This window comes from Ostrea edulis, chromosome 6 (assembly GCF_947568905.1).
Source record: "Ostrea edulis chromosome 6, xbOstEdul1.1, whole genome shotgun sequence".
NCBI lineage: Eukaryota > Metazoa > Mollusca > Bivalvia > Ostreida > Ostreidae > Ostrea > Ostrea edulis.
The window spans coordinates 45,574,803-45,595,875 of NC_079169.1; the positions used below are offsets into that span (position 1 = coordinate 45,574,803).

General features: G+C 34.4%; 2 protein-coding genes across 5 annotated transcripts in view; one reads left to right on the forward strand and one right to left on the reverse strand.

The window, feature by feature from the left end:
* LOC125648235 (uncharacterized) overlaps nucleotides 1–18,700 on the reverse strand; it is a 27,141-nt gene extending 8,441 nt beyond the window's left edge. Inside the window, exons 1-2 of one of the 4 annotated variants that reach the window (XM_048875205.2) lie at nucleotides 3,152–3,186; nucleotides 1–27 (exon numbers count right to left, since the gene is read on the reverse strand). The exon at nucleotides 1–27 is cut by the window's left edge and continues 77 nt beyond it. The gene's annotated coding sequence lies outside the window, so the exon portion shown is untranslated. Of the gene's footprint in view, nucleotides 28–3,151; nucleotides 3,215–9,710; nucleotides 9,730–18,681 lie in introns of those variants that run through there. The other 3 variants (XM_048875206.2, XM_048875208.2, XM_048875204.2) reach the window with 3 other exon arrangements.
* Nucleotides 3,234–21,073, forward strand: part of LOC125647202 (uncharacterized) — a 69,115-nt gene continuing 51,275 nt past the window's right edge. The window contains 7 exon segments of the mRNA XM_056139786.1: nucleotides 3,234–3,431; nucleotides 3,776–3,894; nucleotides 6,545–6,597; nucleotides 10,199–10,262; nucleotides 10,496–10,575; nucleotides 13,271–13,327; nucleotides 19,984–20,065. Coding sequence (XP_055995761.1) covers nucleotides 3,403–3,431; nucleotides 3,776–3,894; nucleotides 6,545–6,597; nucleotides 10,199–10,262; nucleotides 10,496–10,575; nucleotides 13,271–13,327; nucleotides 19,984–20,065 — 484 coding nt within the window. The 5' untranslated portion in view covers nucleotides 3,234–3,402.

Genomic DNA, 21,073 nt, shown 5'->3' on the forward strand with positions numbered 1-21,073 from the left:
ATCTCGTCTACCCTAGTTCACGTCGTTCTGAGATGTTACACATAAAATCCGTAAAAGCATGTAAATCTTATTTTCTTAATCATATATAATCACTCCACGATTAACGCCATGTTTTTTGTTGTGGTTCAAACGCTTTGTTTGTAAATTTGCTAAATAACGACGCTGAATATGACGTCACAATATACTGTTTACATCAATTGCGTTATATTTCCCGCGTTCAATATATAGGTGGATCAAATGTCCAAAAATTAGGATGCTTTGATACAGCTCCGTCCGCGTGCTAATTTCAGGTTGTTTTTGTCCTGTTTTGGATATAGATACTAATGTCAAAACTTTTTTGCTTCGCCCTCAAACATGGTCACGCCGTAAAACATATTATAATATATTCAGCGTCGTTATTTAGCAAATTTACAAACATAGCGTTTGAACCACAACAAAAAACATGGCGTTAATCGTGGAGTGATTATATATGATTAGGAAAATAAGATTTACATGCTTTTACGGATTTTATGTAACATCTCAGAACGACGTGAACTAGGGTAGACGAGATTCAAAATGGAGGAATACATGTCCACGCGCTAATATTCGAATCGACGCCATTAGGTACCAAACTTTTCAAGTTCCATATGTATGGTTTAATTTTTCATTATTTTCCTATATTTTCCTTTTAAACATGTATATACGTGTTACCTATAGGGAGAGCTCCGCTTTCACGGCACTTCGGGCCGTGAGAGGTCTTCGCCCTCTATAATATAAAACACTATGTTTGTAAATTTGCAAAATAACGACGTTGAATATGACGTCACAATGTACTGTTTACATCAATTGCGTTATATTTCCCGCGTTCAATATATAGGCGGATCAAATATCCAAAATTAGGATGCTTTGATATAGCTCCGTCATCGTGCTAACTTCGGGTTGTTTTCGTTCTGTTTTGGATATAGATACTAATGCCAAAATTTGTTTGCTTCGCCCTCAAACACGGTCACGCCGTAAAACATATTATGTATATACGTGTTACCTATAGGGAGAGCTCCGCTCTCACGGCCCTTCGGGCCGTGATAGGGCTTCGCCCTCTAATAAAAAATTAAACCATACCTATGGAACTTAAAAATTTTGGTCCCAATGGCGTCGATTCGAATACTATCGCGTGGACATGTATTTCTCCATTTTGAATCTCGTGTACCCAAGTTAGCGTTATTCTGAGATGTTACATAAAATCCATAAAAGCATGTAAATCTTATTTTCTTAGTCATATATAATCACTCTTCAATAAAAGCACGAATTGTATCGTTACAACGTTTCATATGTTTGTGTATTTGATAAACACTGACGCTGAATATGACGTCACAATGCACTGTTTACATCAGTTGTATAACGTTTCCCGCGTTCAATGAATAGGCGGATCAAAAATGCCTAAAGTTAGAATACCTTGATTGAGCTCTGTCCTCACACGTTAGGTGCTAATATTTCGGGATATTTTTTGTCCTGTTATGGATCTAAATACGAATGCCAATATTTCTGGCTTCGCCCTCAAACACGGTCACGCCGCAAGACATATTGATTTCGTTTTTTTATAATATGTATACGGTGTGACCGTTGGACCGAGCGAAGCATGTAATTGTCATTGGAGAGTCGCAAGTGGTAATCATAATTCCGTTAAGTACGGTAGATTATGATTCATTTAAAAATATATATTTTGATGGAAATTTTCCTTGCGCTAAACACCCAGTAACATCTCAGTATTAAAGGGGTTTATATGGGGACAACAGTTTTACGGGATCCGCCTATTCATTGAACGCGGGAAATAAAACGCAAGGCGACGTAAACAGTGCATCGTGACGTCACATTTAGCCTCGACTTTTTTCTCGTTTTCAAAGCAAACAATTATAAACAACAATAATACAATGCGTATGCAATGAAAAAGGCCGTTAAAACTAAATAAAATTAACCAATGAATTCAAAATTGTAAAAAAGTAACCGTAATTTTATCGTATATTCTTATTCAAAGAAACTCATGAACTCGTTCATCTATTTAGTCGTATTACGGTTTTATATGTATTTATTTGCTAAAACCTGTTACAATGATAATTATACTATTCACTTTGAACAAACTGAGTGTTTAAATTACGAATTGCACGTCAGAGTTTTCTATTATTGGCATTCAAAATAAAACACGAATAACTGTTGAAGCAGGTAATGAAAAAATAAATGGCGGCGCCCATATGGATCACGAAAATTTCAGTGAACGTATATAGAGATTATCTCTTTTTCTTTTGCTGATTTTGACTTTTTTCTTTTACATACGTGTTACCTTTAGAGCCTTGCTTCGCGGACGGGCCTTCGGCCCGTCCGAGCTTCGCTCGGTATAATAATTTCGTTTTTTATTTAGTTTTGGTTTTTTATTAGTCTCGTGCAACCAGACGCTCTGCTTTTCCCGTAAATATCCGAAGAGGTTGTCGGAGATCTACGGAGACAACCAAGCGTCTGGTTGAACGAGACTAGTTTTTTATGTAATATTTTCGTATCTTATTTAATATTTTCGTTTTTTATTTAATAATTTCGTATCTTATATAATAATTTCGTATTTTATATAACAATTTTGTTTTTTATTTTGTTTTGGTTTGCACTAATGGGCTTCCGTACTTTTGTCTATCAAAACACATTGGGAACGGCATCAAATACGTATGTCCGGTGCGATCAGTTTCATGCAAATTAGTGGTGAAAAGGAAAAACGAAAGGGGTTATAAAAAAAAAAAGTATAAGAACCTCCCCACTAAACCTCTTTCTCCTCCTCCCACGGGTCCACCTAATCCCAGTGAGATTCGGGTCCACCCTGTTCGCCCCTCAAATATACATGTATATACAGCATATTTGGCATAAATTATGATCACGGGCACTTGACGTTTTAAATATATATAATAAAAAGAACTGTCCTCTTGCAAACAAACTATTTTTTGATTTAATACAGGAAGACTTTTTTTTTTTTCTTTTAGATATTTAAAACGTCGACTGGTTCCACAGATAATCCATAATATCGTTCCAATTTCCACAAACAAGCGTAGACAATTAAGAGTGTGATCCGCCAAGTAAATTTGTCTAAAGACTAGAAATCAAGCAAAAAATATCATTATTTTAAATATAAACTTACTTTATTTCCGTCTACTTTCACTTTGTGTGATTTGTGAAAATTCCGAATTATTTTTAGTACGGGTGTGTTTTACAGTATGACATCATTTCCGGTTTATGCCCGCGGAAATTGATTTTGTAAACATATTTGCTGATTTGAATTATTTTCACAACAGATCTTGAAATCAGTTGTAGATATGGGCATAAACATGGTGGAGAGAGAATGAAAATCTTGTTTAATGATAGAGGAGTGACATTTGTATTTTATTTAGAATGGAAAAAGCTTCAAGAGCTATTCGCAGGTAATATCGATAAGTGACACTGACAGCAGAACCGAACTGTCCGAAGCGCTTGTTTCATAATTAAAATTGGTCAAATTCATTCTCTGTGAAAATTATGAGAATGAATTTGACAACTTATATAAAATGAACGCATGTGATAGTTGGCATTTTTTAAATATATACGCATTAGATGAATAAATCCCTTCAAAATGTCAAAAGTTTAAAGTGGGGACAGGTTACATTGAAAGACCATGACTTAATAATATTTAGTTTCAAAATATCTTTGTTGGTGTATAAATTTAATTTTTAACATAGTAACTTATATGCATGACTTTACTATTACAGTGCTAAACTACTTTTTTCAGGAGTGGTGCGAAGTTGAAGTCTCTAGGATCAGGAGAAAATGCAGATTTGAATGTTATGATATCTGAACTGAAAGACATGAGAGAAAATGCTAAAAGCTTTATGAGTGCTCAAAATTCTGGTAAAAATTAGCTGTAGATTAAAATTTGTTTGCATCGAATTTTCTTTGTAATCTACCATTTTGAGCCATATAATATTGCCATTCGGTAGGTATATATTATAATATAGGCAATGTCTGTGCCAAAAGCAGGGACGTAGCCGACCCTTTGTGTTCATATCTAACACTCTAAACTGATCAGGAGTAGGGTTCGAGTTGATGGATTTTAGTGTTATAGTCCATTTCATAGTGGTACAGTATTGCATGTTTTTTCCAGTGTTTGTCAAGACGATTTTCAAAAGTTTTGACAGTCAATTCTTGACACCAACCAGATGTTCTGACAGTCTGTTTATCTCTCTAATGAGCAGTTGTGGGGAACATGTATGTCTCTATGTATTGTTGACTTACAGATCAAGTTTGAGTTTTATGTCCATCAATTTGTTCATGTTGATTTTACAAAAAGTTATTGCCCTAGAATTTTCTAATTATTTAAAAATACAGTTTTCCAGACAATTTTTTTTGGCTGTGTTTGTAGATGATTAGTCGATTTTTTTAGGGGTATGACTCTACATATTGATGACTTAACAGATCAAGTACAAGTTTCTTGTTGATAGACCTATATTTACAAAAGTTTTGCCTTTGGACCGTAAAAATTGTTCACTGTTAATTCCAAACTTTCTCTATTAGTCCTGGTAAATGTCCTGTATATAATGATCTAAATGACAGTGTTTACCTTCATTTTTAGCCGAGTTGCGTAGCAAATCTCGGCTTTCAAGTTGGCGAAGGATGGGCGGGCGGCGTCCACAATTAGCTAGTCCAGTCTCTAACTTTCATACTTTTTGGTGCATCTTTGTGAGACTTACATAACATGATCACATCCAAAAGAGGAAGGTTCCTATTTATTTTGAGGTCAAAGTCATTTTGTCACTAAATGACATAGATTTGAGCTTGTCCGATCTCTAACTTTCATACTACTAGGGGTATCTTTGTGAAACTTACATAACATGATCACATCCAAAAGAGCAAGGTTCCTATTTATTTTGAGGTCAAAGGTCAAGGTCACTTTGTCAATAAATGCCATAGATTTGAGCTTGTCCTGTCTCTAACTTTCATACTACTTGGTGCGTCTTTGTCAGACTTGCATATTTTGATCACATCCCAAAAGAGGAAGGTTCATATTTACTTTAAGGTCAAAGGTCAAGGTATCTTTTTTCACTATATACTGTAGATTTGAGCTTGCCTTTAACTTTTATACATGTACTTGCTGGTGCATGTTTATCAGACTTCAAATCCTGATGACATTCAAGATTCATGTTGCTTTTGAAATCCAAAAGTCAAGGTCATTATCACACTAAATACATATTGCGGCCATTCAAAGCTTCATACTTATAAACTATATTAAATATGTGCATGTTTTTACTTTGTGAATGCAAGCGTGCATAATTTTCCAAACTGCAACTCGGCCATACTCATCTTTGATGCGTTTTAGCGATTTTTCTATTAGTCCTGGTAAATGTCCTGTAGATAATGAGCTAAATGACAGTGTTTACCTTCATTTTGATGAATAACAGATTAAGTTTCACTTGTTTACTGATCTACTTTTACTAGGGTGCATGGTACTTTAAAAATATCCAAGTTAATAACATTTTTTTTTTCATCAGATGTTATATGTATACATATGATATTAATAGAAAGAACAATTGGTGTTGACTTTTTCCCAGTTTGTTTCAAAGTGTGTCAAATGATCTTAATTACATGCTTGAAAACATCTGCATGTAAAAGAAAACGGTGTACCGTGAGAATATTATTTAGAAAGTAAATATAGTGTGGTACATATATAAATCATCCCATAAATTATACAGTGTTAGATGTCTATAAATAGACCCACGCACGTCAGGGGAATCCCAACATGACGTATTAACTCATATGCAACTGTCTGGTTTTAAGGCTGAAAGAGTATAAAACGAATTACTAAGAGGTATTTGGTATTTTTATTTTTATTAAACTTGTGGCACGGTACTGTTGTAACAAAATACACAGCTTTACACAGATAAGACCACCGATGATCTGAAAGTTTGAACTGGTCACGTGACTCTCACTTGAAAGGCAGAATGATGCGGTTATTTGTAAACATCGATTTAAAATCAAATAATTTTGGTTAAAACAGGTGAAATAATGTATGATGTGTCATACAGCCTCATAACTACATACGTGCGATGATTTAATAGCATTTTTACGAGATGGAAAAAAATATTGTAATTCGGACCATACAGCTTTAAATTTAATTTATACAATATGTCATTTTATTTCCAACTTTCTTTTTGTATTTAAATAGATAAATACAATATTTTATTTAAAATCTCAGTAAAATAAGTCATTGATGTGTTCTTTCTGCATCTAAAGTGTGTTTACCCTGCCCTTGGAAACAAGTGTAGTTCACGACTTAATCAACATGTAATATTATAATATTCTACTTTTTTGTGAACTTTCAAACGTGTGTAAATAACAAATGAGAATATTCCATAATTTATCTTCTGTGCACTGTTGTTATATATATAGTTTAAATATTGGTATATATATATTAAATCATACCTGGGATCGAGATTGTATTCACTCATTGCCATACTTAATTATCAACAGTAATTGTATATCAGTACATATATTTACATTTCAGCAAGTCAAGATATGATGAGGTGGGCAGCCAATGAAGAAAATAGAGCCATTCAGGTTTAACAAAAAATATACTAATCTTTAAAATTAACCAGTCATGAAGACTGAAGTTAGTCAAATTGCATTTGAGCTGTAAAAATATTGCGTTCAGAAATCCGTTTGGTCTGAGTATTTGCAAAATTGATATGCAAACATCCTCAAATAGTGTACTCTGTTGAAACCTGGCCCTGAAGGGGTTCAAAGTCACAAGCAAGAATAGATTTTGGGGCAAATATGATCAAAATCATTTTTTGAAGAACAACAAATAATTAGAAATCTGTTCTTGATAAGCAACAACACTATTTTTCTTTGCATGCATCTTTATTTGATGTGATTAAATAGGGTCAAAACTTCTCTGTGCAAAGGATGCCACAATGAAGATGCAGTAAAGGCTTACAGGGCAATTATTTGAAATTCTTCTCATCAAAAAAGTTATAATGCAGTTTGGCCAAGTAAAATTCAAACATCAGTGTGTAGTAAAGATCGAGATTTGTAAGATTTATCATAGCCCCTGGGGTCAAAGTTGGTAGAAGAGATCAAAATTAGTTACATTTGAATTACTCAAACAAAAATTGTAAAATTTGGTCTCATGGTTGACTGTACTCTGCCTTGTTCTTTGTATTTTTTTTATTGTGTGAGATATATATACTGTATACAGTGGGCAAATGTAAGATTGGGCAAAGCTGTTTTCTCTCATCCCTCTTTCAACACAACTGTTTCAAGGCAAATTTAAAACGGAGTGAAACTGTGTGCATGCGTAGAAAGGTGAAAATAACACGAGGCGAAAATAACCCTGTATAGTGAGATAGATAGAATCTAGGGCGAAAATAACCCTGTATACAGTATCTAGTGAGATATATAGAATATAGGGTGAAAATAACCCTGTGTACAGTATCTAGTGAGATGTATAGAATCTATAGGGTGAAAATAACCCTGTATACAGTATCTAGTGAGATATATAAAATCTAGGGTGAAAATAACCCTGTATACAGTATCTAGTGAGATGTATAGAATCTATAGGGTGAAAATAACCCTGTATACAGTATCTAGTGAGATATATAAAATCTAGGGTGAAAATAACCCTGTATACAGTATCTAGTGAGATATATAGAATCTATAGGGCGAAAATAATCCTGTATACAGTATCTAGTGAGATACATAGAATCTAGGGTGAAAATAACCCTGTATACAGTATCTAGTGAGATATATAAAATCTAGGGTGAAAATAACTCTGTGTACAGTATCTAGTGAGATATATAGAATCTAGGGTGAAAATAACCCTGTATACAGTATCTAGTGAGATGTATAGAATCTATAGGGTGAAAATAACCCTGTATACAGTATCTAGTGAGATATATAGAATATAGGGTGAAAATAACCCTGTATATAGTATCTAGTGAGATATATCGAATCTAGGGTGAAAATAACCCTGTATACAGTATCTAGTGAGATATATAGAATCTAGGGTGAAAATAACCCTGTATACAGTATCTAGTGAGATATATAGAAAATATAGGGTGAAAATAACCCTGTATACATTATCTAGTGAGATATATATAGAATCTAGGGCGAAAATAACCCTGTATATAGTATCTAGTGAGATATATAGAATCTAGGGTGAAAATAACCCTGTATACAGTATCTAGTGAGATGTATAAAATCTATAGGGCGAAAATAACCCTGTATTCAGTATCTAGTGAGATATATAGAATATAGGGTGAAAATAACCCTGTTTACAGTATCTAGTGAGATATATATAGAATCTAGGGCGAAAATAACCCTGTATACAGTATCTAGTGAGATATATAGAATCTAGGGTGAAAATAACCCTGTATACAGTATCTAGTGAGATATATAGAATCTATAGGGCGAAAATAACCCTGTGTACAGTATCTAGTGAGATATATATATAGAATCTAGGGCGAAAATAACCCTGTATACAGTATCTAGTGAGATATATAGAATCTATAGGGCGAAAATAACCCTGTATACAGTATCTAGTGAGATATATAGAATCTAGGGTGAAAATAACCCTGTATACAGTATCTAGTGAGATGTATAGAATCTAGGGTGAAAATAACCCTGTATATAGTATCTAGTGAGATATATCGAATCTAGGGTGAAAATAACCCTGTATACAGTATCTAGTGAGATATATAGAATCTAGGGTGAAAATAACCCTGTATACAGTATCTAGTGAGATATATAGAAAATATAGGGTGAAAATAACCCTGTATACATTATCTAGTGAGATATATATAGAATCTAGGGCGAAAATAACCCTGTATATAGTATCTAGTGAGATATATAGAATCTAGGGTGAAAATAACCCTGTATACAGTATCTAGTGAGATGTATAAAATCTATAGGGCGAAAATAACCCTGTATTCAGTATCTAGTGAGATATATAGAATATAGGGTGAAAATAACCCTGTTTACAGTATCTAGTGAGATATATATAGAATCTAGGGCGAAAATAACCCTGTATACAGTATCTAGTGAGATATATAGAATCTAGGGTGAAAATAACCCTGTATACAGTATCTAGTGAGATATATAGAATCTATAGGGCGAAAATAACCCTGTGTACAGTATCTAGTGAGATATATATATAGAATCTAGGGCGAAAATAACCCTGTATACAGTATCTAGTGAGATATATAGAATTTATAGGGCGAAAATAACCCTGTATACAGTATCTAGTGAGATATATATATAGAATCTAGGGTGAAAATAACCCTGTATACAGTATCTAGTGAGATGTATAAAATCTATAGGGCAAAAATAACCCTGTATATAGTATCTAGTGAGATAGATAGAATCTATAGGGCGAAAATAACCCTGTATACAGTATCTAGTGAGATAGATAGAATCTATAGGGCGAAAATAACCCTGTATACAGTATCTAGTGAGATATATAAAATCTAGGGTGAAAATAACCCTGTATACAGTATCTAGTGAGATATATAGAATCTAGGGTGAAAATAACCCTGTATACAGTATCTAGTGAGATACATAGAATCTAGGGTGAAAATAACCCTGTATACAGTATCTAGTGAGATATATAAAATCTAGGGTGAAAATAACCCTGTATACAGTATCTAGTGAGATATATAGAATCTAGGGCATACCTATTTGTAAACAACTTTGTCCGATTTTCCACGTCTGTATTCGGGAGATAGAAAGTATATATTCTGGAATTAAAAAATGACATCTGCCCAATCATCTAAAAAAAATTCCAAGTTTTTATTTAAACACACTTGTAAGATATGTAGATATCACATGCTGACAAAAACGCGAGTAGAAAGTTGTGAATGTTAGGAAGAAGTGAAATTCCGTTCTTTATGTGCTTCATTGTACAGAATACCGGAGGTAAGGTTGTTGCTAAATCAGCAATAGAACTTGAGGCTGAGGATAAGAATGAAGAGTTGTTCAATGCGGCGATAAAGACATCTTTGTTTGTAGATGATCCTGAACATTGAATATTAAAGTTAATGAAATTGCAAACAGCAATTGAAATTTCAAGGGGACTGCACACAGAATATTACATAAATAACTTGACTTGGGACTAGTAATTTGAAAGGAGATGATAATTGATATGGTCAAATTTCTTTTGTAGGATGTAGCCAATCACATTGCAGAGTTAAACCTTTTATGGGCAGACGTTCAGAGAGATTTCATTGGTGTGTATTAAAGACATTAAAGTTTAAGTATTTTATAGTCGTTAATAATGTGTACATGCATGTTTCAATTTTAATTAGTATTACAGTATGACATGAGACTATCAGATGATGGTTTTAAAATTGTCAAAAAAAGTTAACTTTAAAATCTTGTTAGTATATGTAAATGCACAACTGTGTTTAGAAACATAGTGTACAGTTTGTTTAAAACGTTAAAACTTTTTTTCTGGTTTTAGGGCATTTGAAGGAATACAAGCAAATGTTTGAAATGGTCTCAGAGGGAGAAAAACATGTATCACAAGCCAAAGAACATCTGGTATGTAGACTTGAAGAAGTCATTCAAAGTCAGAGAGTCAGAGACTTAAGCTTTAATATAACGTGTGAACATATGCTGCTTATGTTGTGGTGGTGGTGGTGGTGGTAACTGTTTAGGCCATATTTAAAAATATGTTTGTTTCCCCTTTCCCAACCCTAAGTTTCTGAGGAGGGTTGGTAGGTAGGTAAAACTTTTTTAGCCAGCAGAATTTCATTTAGTATGAAATCCCCATGACCATTAACAAAGCCAGATACCAATACGTCATGAAGCACATTATTCCACGTTTCCTGCGTAAATTTCTTCTTTGATTGCCGCGTTTAGCTGTGAATTAGGGAAAGGTGTTGATACTTCGGACAGTACTCCATGTATTTCAGAAATGCTCATTATCTAACCACTGAACGTAGACATATTGTACATGTATAATGGTTGATTCAACGAACATTTGGGTTCATCAGATTATTCTGCTATCTAAGCCACATATTTTAAAACACTTAAATAAAGTCAGGTAGAATGTTGCAAGCATGGACGGTGGTGGTGTTATTTCGGATACATGGTGTTATAACTTCTGATATAACTTTAATGCTTTTGTTTTTGCACATTATGTTAATGCATATGTGGTAGTGATTTTGATTTTGTTTATAATCTTTTAATCATATCGATAGATTTAATTTTTACCAGAAAATGTTTCACCGGCACTTGATTTTGCCAATCAAACAAAATGGATGCTGACGTCTTTTACAAGGTCTTGTATTTAAATCAACCAATCAGAGCTAAGTTAAACATGCGCGTATAATTACTAGGTGTTTTCCAGTTTGTAAATATATCAAGTTCAGAAATAAGTTTAAACTGAGAAAATGCAGATTTAATGCTTTTTATTGATCACACCATCCGAAATATCAACACTTTTCCCTACAGAAGAACACAACTTGCACACCTGAATGCCCCAGAGTCTCTTGTCTCCTGGCTTTTTTGTAGACAACATTTCTCGATCTCGATCTAGCAGACCACCTCTATTCCTATTATCTTTTTATCTCTTCTGAGTCGAAGGCTGAAATAGCTAATCATATGGCCATATGTCTGGCGTGCGGCGTGCGTCAACTTTTTGGGAAAAGGGCTATATCTCAAGAACCCCTTGGCCAATTTTTGTCAAATTTGTTACAGGGTATCCTTGGCCCAAGGGCTTTGATTTGTATTAAAACTAGGGTTGTGACCCTTTAACAAGGGGAGATAATTAGGAAAATGTAAACAAAAGTAGTGGTTGCTAAAAAATCTTCTCAAGAACCACTGGGCAAATTATCACCAAACTTATGCATAAGGGTGAGGATAGGTTGTAGATAAAAAAAATTTCAAGGCATCATCCTTGGGCAAAGGGTGTGGTCTCAAGGTCACTTCAAAGTTGACCTTAAATTTTGTTTTGTTAAAACTTTGATATTTTGCTTAGTATAAGGACTAGGATCATCAAATTTTGTCAGTTGATGCATCTTAGGACCTAATATCATGTTGTCTCAAAAGTAGGTCATGGTGACCTACTTCTTGAATTTCTCAGGTAATTATTATTAAATGGATTTTGATGCATATCTTGGACACTTTTGAGCCTATGATCATCAAAAGTTGTCAGTTGATGGATCATGGGACCTTGAACTGCGTCATGTGAAAAGTTTGTCACCATGACCTACTTTCTGAATTTTATGGCTAATCATTTATGAATACATTTTAGGTTGTTATTTCAGATACCGAGAGGTTTAGAATCATCAAACCTTGTAAGTTGATGCGTCTAGAGGCCTCGAAACATATTTATAAACAAAAGTAGGTCACAATGACCTAGTTTTTGAATTTTGCAGGCATTCAAATTTCACATTTTGAATTTTAGATGCATATTTTGGACACTATGAAAGCTAGGATCATCAAACTTTGTCAGTTGATGCATCTTGAGTCTTTGGAGTGTGTCGATCAAAAAGTAGGTCACCGTGGCCTTCTTTTGGAATTTGACGGCTATATTTGAATGCTATTTGACTTGTCAGTTGATGCATCTTGAGTCTTCAGTGTGTCGACCAAAAGTAGGTCACCGTGACCTACTTTTGGACAGTTACATTTAAATTTTCAGGTACTATTTGACTTCACATTATCAAACTTTGTTAATTGATGAATCTTGATTAGTGAGAATTTTTGCCTGTTCTACAATGTATCAGAAGAGCGATTCTAGGCCCATGGGCCTCTTGTTTTAAATTATTTTAGATCGAAACCAACAAAGATATAGAAAATTTTGGTCATTATAAAATACTGATCAGTACCTGTAACGACCCTGAAATTTTCTGGAAATAAAAAAAAATTTGCCAGAATAACGGAATGAAAACTTTTTGGTCAGTGTAACTTTCTCAGACTCAGTCGGGCGAGGGGAAACAAACAATATTTTAATTTGGCCTTATATATGACCTCACAGGAACAGGAGTTTTCTTGTATAGTGAAGTATCACCAGTGCACTAAGGGCCCACTGTAGTTTGGGACTGGGATTTTACTTCATTGTTTCAAGGTCAAGTGAATGTATCACTACTTCACACAGATTATCAAATTTATTTATTGTCCATGATTTTCTTTCTTCAAATAATACAAAGTAAACCCAACAAAAGAAGTAATAGCAACATCTTAGAATTATTTTGAGATCTTTCAACATGAGCTCAATTTAAATTTCTTTTAGAGCACCTGTGAACAAAAAGAATCAAAACTGAGAAAAGATCTAACAAAGGCTGAGAAGGTATAGTAAAAAACCACACATATACAATTAGACTGAAAATATGTTGGTATGACTTCTTGATAGGGTTTGGGACTGCTACATGTATTTCAGAAGTCAGTATCATTAGTAGAAAATGATGGAGTGGCTTGGACTAAAATGTTGTATTGATGGAAGAAAAGTATGCATAATTGTAATGATAGCCATTTCCTCACCAAATGTGCTGCATTTGTAAATAATGTGTATATGAATCTTGATAAATACAGTATGTCTATTTTAACAGCTCGAAATTTCTACAGAAATAAAAGTTGAAAGAAAATACATGTACATGTATAAGAAATAATTTTCATTTTTGAAAATACGTACAGGTGACTCTCGATAACTCAAAGTTCAAGGGACCTTCAAGTTGATAAAACTTCGAGTGATCGAGAGTTTAAGAGATCGAAGGTCGAGTTAAATCCAGAAATTAAAGGTCCAACATTATGGTTCAGGTTTGATAGTAACCTGAGTGCCTGGTATTGTTTTGACACATTGTCTATCATATATTTTGGTATTTGACTTGATTTCAAGAACACATAACTTTATCCTGTATAGATATTTTAAAATTTATGTATTATTTGTTATTTTCTTATGTTAAGATAGATGTGCATGTACATACAAAGTTTCGCAGTTACTAACTACACAAAGCACAATCGTCACAATTTCCAGTTGCTTTATACAAAGCATACATTCTAATAAATAGCTACGTTTCCCTGGATTATATTCTCAAAACTATATTGTCAAGTCCAAACCAGTCTTAAATTTTATCTACAGTCGAATTATATCACCAAAAGCGCAGGTGGAAGTTTAAATTGCCTAGTAAAAGAATGACAAGAAAACGCAGGAGATGTGTCACCTAATTAAGACAGCTAAGCTAGCTAGGCCCGACATTCACCGTTATCCAGGTCAGGTCCAAGCGGAAATAATTATACACTGGAGTGATGGTGTGTATCACCACTTCCAGAGATCGAATGTTTGAGAGATCAGAATGAATTATCTCAGTTATATAAAGAAAAATATCGGGACTGTGATTTCACTTCAAGAGATCGAAGTTCAAGCCATCGAGAGTCACCTGTATATAGTTTGTGTTAATTGAATAAATGAAGTACAGTGTATCACCAGATTTTTATACAATGCATATCAACACTTTACAAACTAGAATTGAATTCAAGTGATGTGAATTTCAGTCTGCGTATAAACCCAAATTTTCAATCTTATGTGGGAGTGGTAAAGTATGTATTGTTGTATTGATTAGCATGATCTGAGTTACTGTTCTTAAATTCTATTCATTTCCATATGTCACCTTCTATCTCTTAATACCTCATTTATAATAACATTGTTTTTCAAATGAAATTTGTTTCTGAACAATAGAACAAGTTGAACTTCTGTGATCCCTTTCTCAAAAATCTTTAAGATCAAAATTCAAACACACTGCAATATTTTTATCATTCTTCTCTCATAGTTTTCTGAATGAGCATGATGAGCAAAGAAAGTATATTCTTGACATCTTTATCACCTTGTGACACTTATTATTTGAGAATTGTTTTACTTTTTAGCTCACCTGAGCCGAAGGCTCAAGTGAGCTTTTCTGATCAAAGTCTGTCGTCGTTGTAAACTTTTCACAATTTTATCTTCTTCTCCAGAACCACTGGGCCAATTTCAACCAAACCTGGCCAAAAGCATCCTTGGGTGAAGGGCTTTCAAGTTTGTTCAAATGAAGGGCCATGTCCCTTTGAAAGGGGAGATAATCACAAAAATGCAAAAATAGGGTGGGGTCATTTAAAAATCTTCTTCTCAAGAACCACTGGGCCAGAAGAGCTGATATTTACCTGAAAGCTTCCTGACATATTACAGATTCAAGTTTCTTCAAATCATGGCCCCCGGGGGTAGGATGGGGCCACAAGGGGGGATTAAAGTTTTACATACAAATATATAGGAAAAATCTTTAAAAATCTTCTCAAGAACCACTAAGCCAGAAAAGCTGATTTTTACATGAAAACTTTCTGACATAGTGCAGATTCAAGTTTCCTCAAATCATGGCCCCCGGGGGTAGGATGGGGCCACAAGGGGGGATCAAAGTTTTACATACAAATATATAGGGAAAAACTTTAAAAATCTTCTTCTCAAGAACTACAAAGCCAGAAAAGCTGAGATTTACATGAAAGCTTCCTGACATAATGCAGATTCAAGTTTGTTCAAATTATGGGCCCCGGAGGTAGGTAATCCGAGATTCCTCTGACTCTCCCCCACATGTCACAATATAAAAGCGGGGGTTAGAGTCAGAGGAATCTCGGATTAGGAGGTAGGATGGGGCCACAATAGGGGATCAAAGTTTTACATACAAATATATGGGAAAAATCTTCTTCTCAATAACCACTGAGTCAGAAAAGCTGATATTTACAAGAAAACTTTCTGACATAGTGCAGATTCAAGTTTGTTCAAATCATGGCCCCCAGGGGGTAGGATGGGGCCACAAGTGTGGGGGGGGGGGGGTATCAAAGTTTTACATACAAATATAGGGAAAATCTTTAAAAATCTTCTTCTCAAGAACCATTGGGCCAAAGAAGTTGACATTTACATGAAAGCTTTCTGACGTAGTGTAGATTCAAGTTTGCAAAAATCGTGGCCTCCAGGGGTAGTTGGGGCCATAATAGGGACTAAAGTTTTACATGCAAATATATATGGAAAGTCTTCAGATATGGGCCAAGGTGACTCAGGTGAGCGATGTGGCCTCTTGTTTAGTCATAGGATTTTTTTTTTTGCGAAAAGGGTCACAGCATTGATGTTATATGATGTTTTACTAATACAGTAGCATGTGTTCATACCTTCTATTTTGAATGCTGCATGGAAATGAAATTCCCTGGTGACTGATTAAATATAGAGATCCATCTGTTAGATTTTTTATGCCCAGTTTGTATCTTTTACACTGTAAGGCATAGGACTATCAAACTTGGTCAGTTAATGCATTGGATTCCCGGAATGGGGGGGGGGGGGGGGGGGCAAAAATGGGTCACTGTGGCCTCCTTCTGCAATTTAATGGCTAAACATACAAATCATATTTGGATCATATCTTGAGCACTGTGAGGCCTAGGACCTTCAAACTTGGTCAGTTGATGCATCTTGGGGGTGAGGGTGTAGGGGCAAGGTGTGTTACAATCCAAAAGTAGTAAAGTAGTCTGAATTGGAATTGCATTTGAGAGTTTTACAGTTTGTGTGACTTCAAGCATGCAAACATAGATGTGCATTATGTACAGCTGCAGACATGTGTATCATGTACATAAGTGGACAGTTGAATTTCATTATGTGGTAGTTTTGGTGAACAGTGGAGGGAATTCATTGTGACACCCAGTAAATTAATGCATTATAATGTAAAGCTGGTAATGGTATATTTTGAAGTTTAAATTGACATAAAAGCTTCCTGACATAGAATAGAGTTATGTTTGTTCAAATCATGGCCCCTGGGGGTAGGGTGGGGTCATAATTGGGAGTTTTTCATGCAGATATGCAGGAAGTCTTTCAGTGTCTTCTTCTCAAGAACCACTGGGCCAGAAAAGTTGATATTTACAATAAATAGAGTAGATTAAAGTCTGATCATATCATGGCTCCAGGGGTAGGGTGGGGCTACAATAGGGTATCAAAGTTTTACATGCAGTTGTTTACTTCTCAAGAATGCAGACATCCCAAGGTAGTGCAGATTCAAGTTAAAATTTACTGAAGTGGGGGGGGGGGGGCACAATAGATCAACATTTTACATTAATGGAATGTACTGGGGGATCTTCATCTCAACAACAGCAGGCCCTGATTAGTCGTATTGATATATGCAAGTATCTTCAGGATGTTCAATTCTGGAGGTAGGGTAGGACCACAATAGGAGGTCAAAATTTCAGAACGTACAGGAAATTAATTTAAACAAATTCTTTTCAAGAGTGACACACTGAATCATATCCAAAAGCAAATGACCCCAAGTTAATTGTGTGGATTCAAGTTTTTTTTAATGCTCCCACAACTATAGTTGGAGGCATATTGTTTTGTCCTGTCTCTGTCCAAACTTTAACCTTGCTCAAACCATTTGAATGGTGAATGACAGGGGTCTCAGATTTCATATGTGCATTCCTTGTGATAAAACGTTTTCTTTGGTGCTAAAAATTTTGATCTTGGAGTTTAACCTACTTTGAAGAAAATCTTAAGATTCAATGTTTCCTGAATTATTTAAAAGGTAGGGCTTTTATAATTTGCATATAGATTGCCTTAAATTTCATTTATGATCTTTGGCCTTGTGATCTTGACCTTAAGAGTTTGACACATATTTCAAACCTTTAAAGGACATATCTCATGTTTTCAAAGTATACAATATTACATGCATTTTATCTTCTTTATGCTTATACATGTAGTAATTAATTCTAATAGTTCGTTCGCCGAAATTTTTGCGATAATTAACCACAATACAGACTTAAATCTAAGCCCCGATTTCAAAAAGTCAAGTTAATTAGGTAGGTAGTCACGTGGTACAGTGACGTCACATGAGCCCTTCGGATTGTGAAAGTACTGCGAGATATTATTAAAAATCAACTTTTAGGGGCCTAATTAATTTACCATGGGCAACATTTAAATCGATGTTGATAAATTGTCCGAGTTTTATATGTGTTCGCCACCAGTGCACACATATAATGATGTAAATACCCAAATATAGCGAGTAAAGCATGTATGAAATCGGCAAAATTGTGAGTAAATAATGTTTATATGGGTCACTGTCTACAAACTGTTTGGGGATGTTATTCCTTTATACATCTGTAATTGGCACTGTTTTTCTAAAATAAACAATGCAATCATTATTTATATTTGTATTAGACAAATTATGATACGTTAAATTGTTGACAACTAGGCCCTATGCCAAGCTATTGTCACGCGTGCATTTCGGAAAGAAAGAAAAAGACAACACACACACAAATCAATAAAAATATTCAAATTTAAAGTGGTAATCACATTATTTTATTTTGATAAAGCAATCTTATTACTATTTTTGAATTGTGATCTGCACGTCTTTAGGAAGTACGAAGTGGGAGCACGGCGTTATAGCCTATACTGACGTACTCAAGATGCTACGAGTTCAATAAAGAAATAATTTTATAATTCAATTTAAAGTTACGAAATACAATATTTTATTATTAGTATAATTAAAAGTTCAATTATTTTGTATCTTTATTTTTTGTTGTTGTAAATCTACCAGTTGGTAGAAGTTACATTGTATTGTCGATATGTGTTGTTACAAGGTGAAGGTCAGTTGATCCGAGTGTGTATTGAATTTGAAGAGCAAAACAGAATGTATGCTATAGGCCTACCAGTGCTTATAGCTTCGATATATCCATTTTCTCGCAGTTTATCAGGGTCTCTGTCCAAGCGATGTTTGAAAAGGTGACTGGGTGTGTTTTTTAAGGTAAAGTTCTTTCTCCAACAAAAAAATTATCCACGTCTTTTTTCTCGTATCTTCCTTCGAAAAATTGAAAAATACTCAGTCTAAATCCTTTCTACCGACAACTAGTACACCCGAGCACGGCACAAAACATCTTAATGCATTATTATTTACAAGCCGTTAACGTGACAATTGGTTTTTTGTCGATTAAATCTAATCTGTTTATGAAATGGCTAATAGATGTTTTCAAACCCGAGGGCGCATATGACGTCACACAAAATGGCGCATAAACTAGCGAAAGAAAGTATGCATATCGCAAGATTTGAATTTCATCGCTTTCAAACTCGAAAACTACGCAAAATATTTCATTTAAAACACATTTAAAGTAGTTTTAGGCATAAAAAGAGTTAATTTGGCTGAAAAAATGAAAAAGTTTAGAAACATGCGTTGTGTCCTTTAACCACACTCATAACTTGATAACAAGGGCTCTCATATGTCATGCATATATGCATTCCTTGTAACAAAATCTTTTTTGAGGTACAGTTCTAGCGCCTTGTGAGCTTGAAGTTTAAGTTTACTTTTTTAAAAAAAACCTACCCTATTTAATATCTCCTGAACTTGCTTCATTTGTATATATATAGAATTCTTATGGCAAGACCTTTCATTTCATACCATGATTTATGACCTTGACCTACTCCAGAACAGCAAGATTATATCAGTTATATTAGTGCCAAGGCATCCCCACGTGTGAATTCAAGTTTGGTTATGGCGTGACCCTCTGGGCAAGGTTGGGACTACATTATGGGGGCATTGGGGTGAAACAAATTTCATGGAAATAAAGATTGAATTTTAAAATCTTTTAAAAAGTCACAACAGCTAAACAACAGGACCAAGATGACTTAGATAAGCTTCTTATAAGCCTCTTGTTTGTGTATATGAATAGAGCTCACTTAAGAAAATATGTTACAAAAAATGTGTAATTTGATATTATTAACCCATAAATCAGTCAGAACAAGTTGTGGTTAACCATTTGGCAATTCTATATTTGATTGCCGTCCCTAATTTATACAATAGAAAATAGATGTAAAAAGAAAATGCTGTTTATTCAAACATATTGAGTTGTTGAAAACTGATGGCCTATGTATACATGTATGTATGACGTACACATTTAATGCCATGGGAGGTTTGTTCTATTTCAATCACTGTCATAAACTTCTCTATCTTTCATAAGAGGAACAGTGAGGCTGACAGAAGAAATCTGGAAATCAAAGTACATGAAGCTCAAATAGAGAGGGAGAAAGCTGAAATTGAAGGTACACATGTACTCAACAATATCCTTTGCTAAGACCACGGAACATTTAACAAGAAAAATGCTTTCTTTGTTGGTTCATCGGGTGACGATGGTAACATTACAAGCATTCATTGGGTGACGATGGTAACATTACAAGCATTCATCGGGTGACGATGGTAACATTACAAGCATTCATTGGGTGACGATGGTAACATTACAAGCATTCATCGGGTGACGATGGTAATAAGTATTGCAGAAATGCATAACCTGCGTTAGCTACCTTGATAAAACAACAAAGAAAGGCATTTTATTGTTAATATATTTATATTTTTATGTATCTTTAGAAAATATGTAATAGAATTAAGTACTTTAAATATCATATGGTTGACCCATTCATTATGTTTAATGGAACAACCAATGCACCCTTTGACCTTGATGACGTTCCATATTTGGTAATGATTATGCAGACGGGTGATGCTAAAAAACCGGATCGAACTAGTTTGCAACAAACATGCATTCATTGTCGTAGATGAAGCAATGTCAAATTCCAAAGAAATATAAGTCAGAAAAGATTCAGTGAATGTAAATATTAAAAGTGGTAAATAATGAAATGCAGGTATACAGCATACAATCATGATTTTCATCAGTTACAGTCAAAACATACGACATCACAATGTAATGGACTGATAGTACTTATAAACTCAACGCTGTACAGTCGGAGACATTTTTCAGCACGGATGATTTGAAAGCATGGGATTAAAATTCCAATTTCTAAATTGATTTTCAATAGCTTAGTTTTACATGTATCGTATCAATTAATTATGATGTTGAATTAGGAGTATTGCTTTCTTCGTAAACTGAGTTCCATATACACAGTTTTCTTGAAATGGAAACCACATAATAAACATGCATTAATGAGTATACAAGGTCAGAAGCATGGTCATTGGAAATTACCAAAATAATTACCGTACATGCAAATTGCGGGTTGCAAAAAAAATTTCAAATGTACCTGGAAATAGTTAAAAATGAA